Here is a 2,751-nt window from a genome sequence, read left to right on the forward strand (position 1 = left end):
AACACAAAATATTACGCAGCACATAATGGCTGTAATCAAAACTTTGATTATCAGTTGGTTATTTTTTGTATCATCGTCATCATCAGCTGCTGCATTGTTGGTTCAGACAAAGCCAGGTTGCCAACCTAAATGTGGGAACGTTAGCATTCCATATCCTTTCGGCATCGGTGAAGGTTGTTCTCTTGACTCAACTATTTATGGTTTTGGCTACAATGTTGTGTGTAATACTTCTTATGATCCCCAAAGCCCTTGGACTTGTATACATCGGCATTCAATTTAGACGTCGAAATATTTGGCATATCAGACACCGAAATCCGCATAAAAACCACACTCATAGAAAAATGTTACCGGAAGTCTTATGCTAGCAGCACTCTCAATGTTTCTGCACATGAGACCCCGTTTATGGTCTCCCAAACAAAAAATAGAGTGTTTGCTGTAGGGTGCAGTGCCGGCCCTGAGGCGAAGTCAACGAAGGTAGACTTAGGGCAGCGGAACACGGGAAACAAATTTAGTTTTTGTCTAGGGGTGGTTTGAGTTGAAAGAAGAAAACTGAGGTTTAAATAGTAATTACAAACAATAAAAGGATATAATCCTAATAGAGTTAGGGGCATATTGTAAGTACTTAGTTAGTTTACTGGCTCATTGCTAAAAATAACAAGTTTCATACTCAGAAATGTTTTTTTCTATCGCACTCTATAGAAAACTTCCTTGCCTTTTTTCCTGTTCCTTCCCTTGCCTTCTTTCCTGTTCCTTCCCTACGCTGTTTCCAGCGCCCTTTAAATGGAGTGGAGTTGACGGGGTCAAAAAGAGGAGAAAGAAAGATGGACAAACCTTACTCTATTTATTTCCTGAAGAACTTCATTTAAAATAACTTAGTAAGCTTCCAAAGTTCAACGTAGTCGCACCAAATGGAATGTACAGCCTCATTTAAGGGTGTTGAGAAAAGGCGGCTCTGATAGACTTCCATGCCAGATAGGATCTAAGACCAAATGGGTATGGATCGCTGCATTGAATCAATCCAAAGGTATCGAGTGCCTCACTGATAAGAAACATGAGATATACCAAAAATAAAGCACCAAAAGTATAGCTAAAGAGTAGCATTATCAGAACATGAGATGTAGTCTTATGCATTTCGTCACTATCGCTTGATCTTGATATCATAAAATATGTTATGGCTGTTACCATATGCCTACTTTCACTTTGAATTTTAGGATTTCTTATTAAACTCTAGAACTTGGATAGATTGGAAATGATTATCTTAACGTTGTAGATTTATGATTAAGGCTATGTATGTTTTATGTATTGTGAAATGGGGCAACACTATTACTGCCACTTTGGGGCAGCAAAATCTCAGGGCCGGCCCTGGTAGGGTGTAATACAACAGGTTTAGCGTTGATGCAATTATATGGTACTAGAATGAATTATACAGGGACGTGTCATTCACAATGTGATACAAGGAACAAAGTGATAGAAGGTTCTTGTACTGGCAGTGGCTGTTGTTCAACACCAATTCCAAAGGGTGTATATGGTACGTATGGGAATGTAACTAGCAACCTAAACGAGGTTTGGCCATTCAATCCTTGCAGTTACACCTTTACGGCTGAGACAGAGAGCTTCAAATTTAGTGCATTGGATCTTGTGGATATGCATAGAAAAGGTAAAGAAGTTTTATCAGTGGTAATGGCGATAGGTACGGAGACTTGTATAGAAGCACAAAAGAATTCGTCAACTTATCAGTGCCATGTCAATACTTCTTGTGTGGATCCTATAAAAAATCCTGGATATCGCTGTGTTTGTCATGAAGGTTACGAAGGAAACCCTTATCTCAAACCTGGATGCAAGGGTACGTAAACTAACACTTTTCTTTTCTTAGATTAATTCCAGCAAAACTGTTTCTTAACTTAGCTTTTAAATTATCATTTTAATAGACATTAATGAGTGCGAGGATGGAAAGAGCAATCTCTGCACAAATACAATAGGGAGTTACAGTTGTTCTTGCCCGGACGGCATTTCTGGCTATGGAAGAAAAGATGGGAGTGGTTGTGTGAAACATGAATTTCCAATATTAGGAGTAACTTTGGGTACGTATCCACCCACCACCCTTTAATCTTTATATTATTTTTTTGTGTCTTTGATAACTTAAATAGGAATGATTATGTTGATGCAGGTGTTGGTTTGGGGTTACTTGCATTTCTTCTGATTGGTAGTTGTTGTTTATATTTGATCATACATAAACGGAACCTAATGGAACACAGAAAGATATATTTCGAGCAAAATGGTGGATTGCTGCTAAAACAAAAACTATCCGCGAATGAAGTTGGTGTAGATTTCAACGGAAATATTTTCTCCATAAGACCTAAAACTTGTTGGAAATCGACTAATAAAAAATAATTTTTTAAAGTTTTAATAAAAAATTATAATTTTGTTTTTGTTTTTGTGAATGAAACTTATTAGTCCCGCATTGTGGAGTTTCCAATTATTAGTAGTTTTAAGAAATTATATAAACCTTTTATTCCACATCGAGGAGTTTTTCTTCTTAAGTTGTATTTTTCAATTATATAAACAAATTCACTACTTTTGTAAAATTTATGGGAAAGAGGTTGCTCTATATTTAGAGGGACCCCTAATGGAAAAAACATTTTATTTTGTTTTCTCAAGTGTTCGAGATTTTCCTTTATGGTTTTTTCGGAGTTGCCAAGCTCAAGTTGAGCATCTACTACATATGCTAGTAGTAGGTGTAGTAGGGTGTTT

General features: G+C 36.8%; 1 protein-coding gene across 1 annotated transcript; it reads left to right on the plus strand.

Moving 5' to 3' along the window:
* Positions 1-1,416: 1,416 nt before the first annotated feature.
* LOC113340092 (wall-associated receptor kinase 2-like) lies at positions 1,417-2,429 on the plus strand. The gene is made up of 3 exons (XM_026585313.1): positions 1,417-1,843; positions 1,929-2,081; positions 2,168-2,429. The coding sequence occupies exons 1-3, from the start codon at positions 1,417-1,419 to the stop codon at positions 2,389-2,391; spliced, it is 804 nt and encodes a 267-aa protein (XP_026441098.1). The 3' UTR covers positions 2,392-2,429.
* Positions 2,430-2,751: the final 322 nt, after the last annotated feature.

Source organism: Papaver somniferum, unplaced genomic scaffold, assembly GCF_003573695.1.
Source record: "Papaver somniferum cultivar HN1 unplaced genomic scaffold, ASM357369v1 unplaced-scaffold_21, whole genome shotgun sequence".
Classification (NCBI taxonomy): domain Eukaryota; kingdom Viridiplantae; phylum Streptophyta; class Magnoliopsida; order Ranunculales; family Papaveraceae; genus Papaver; species Papaver somniferum.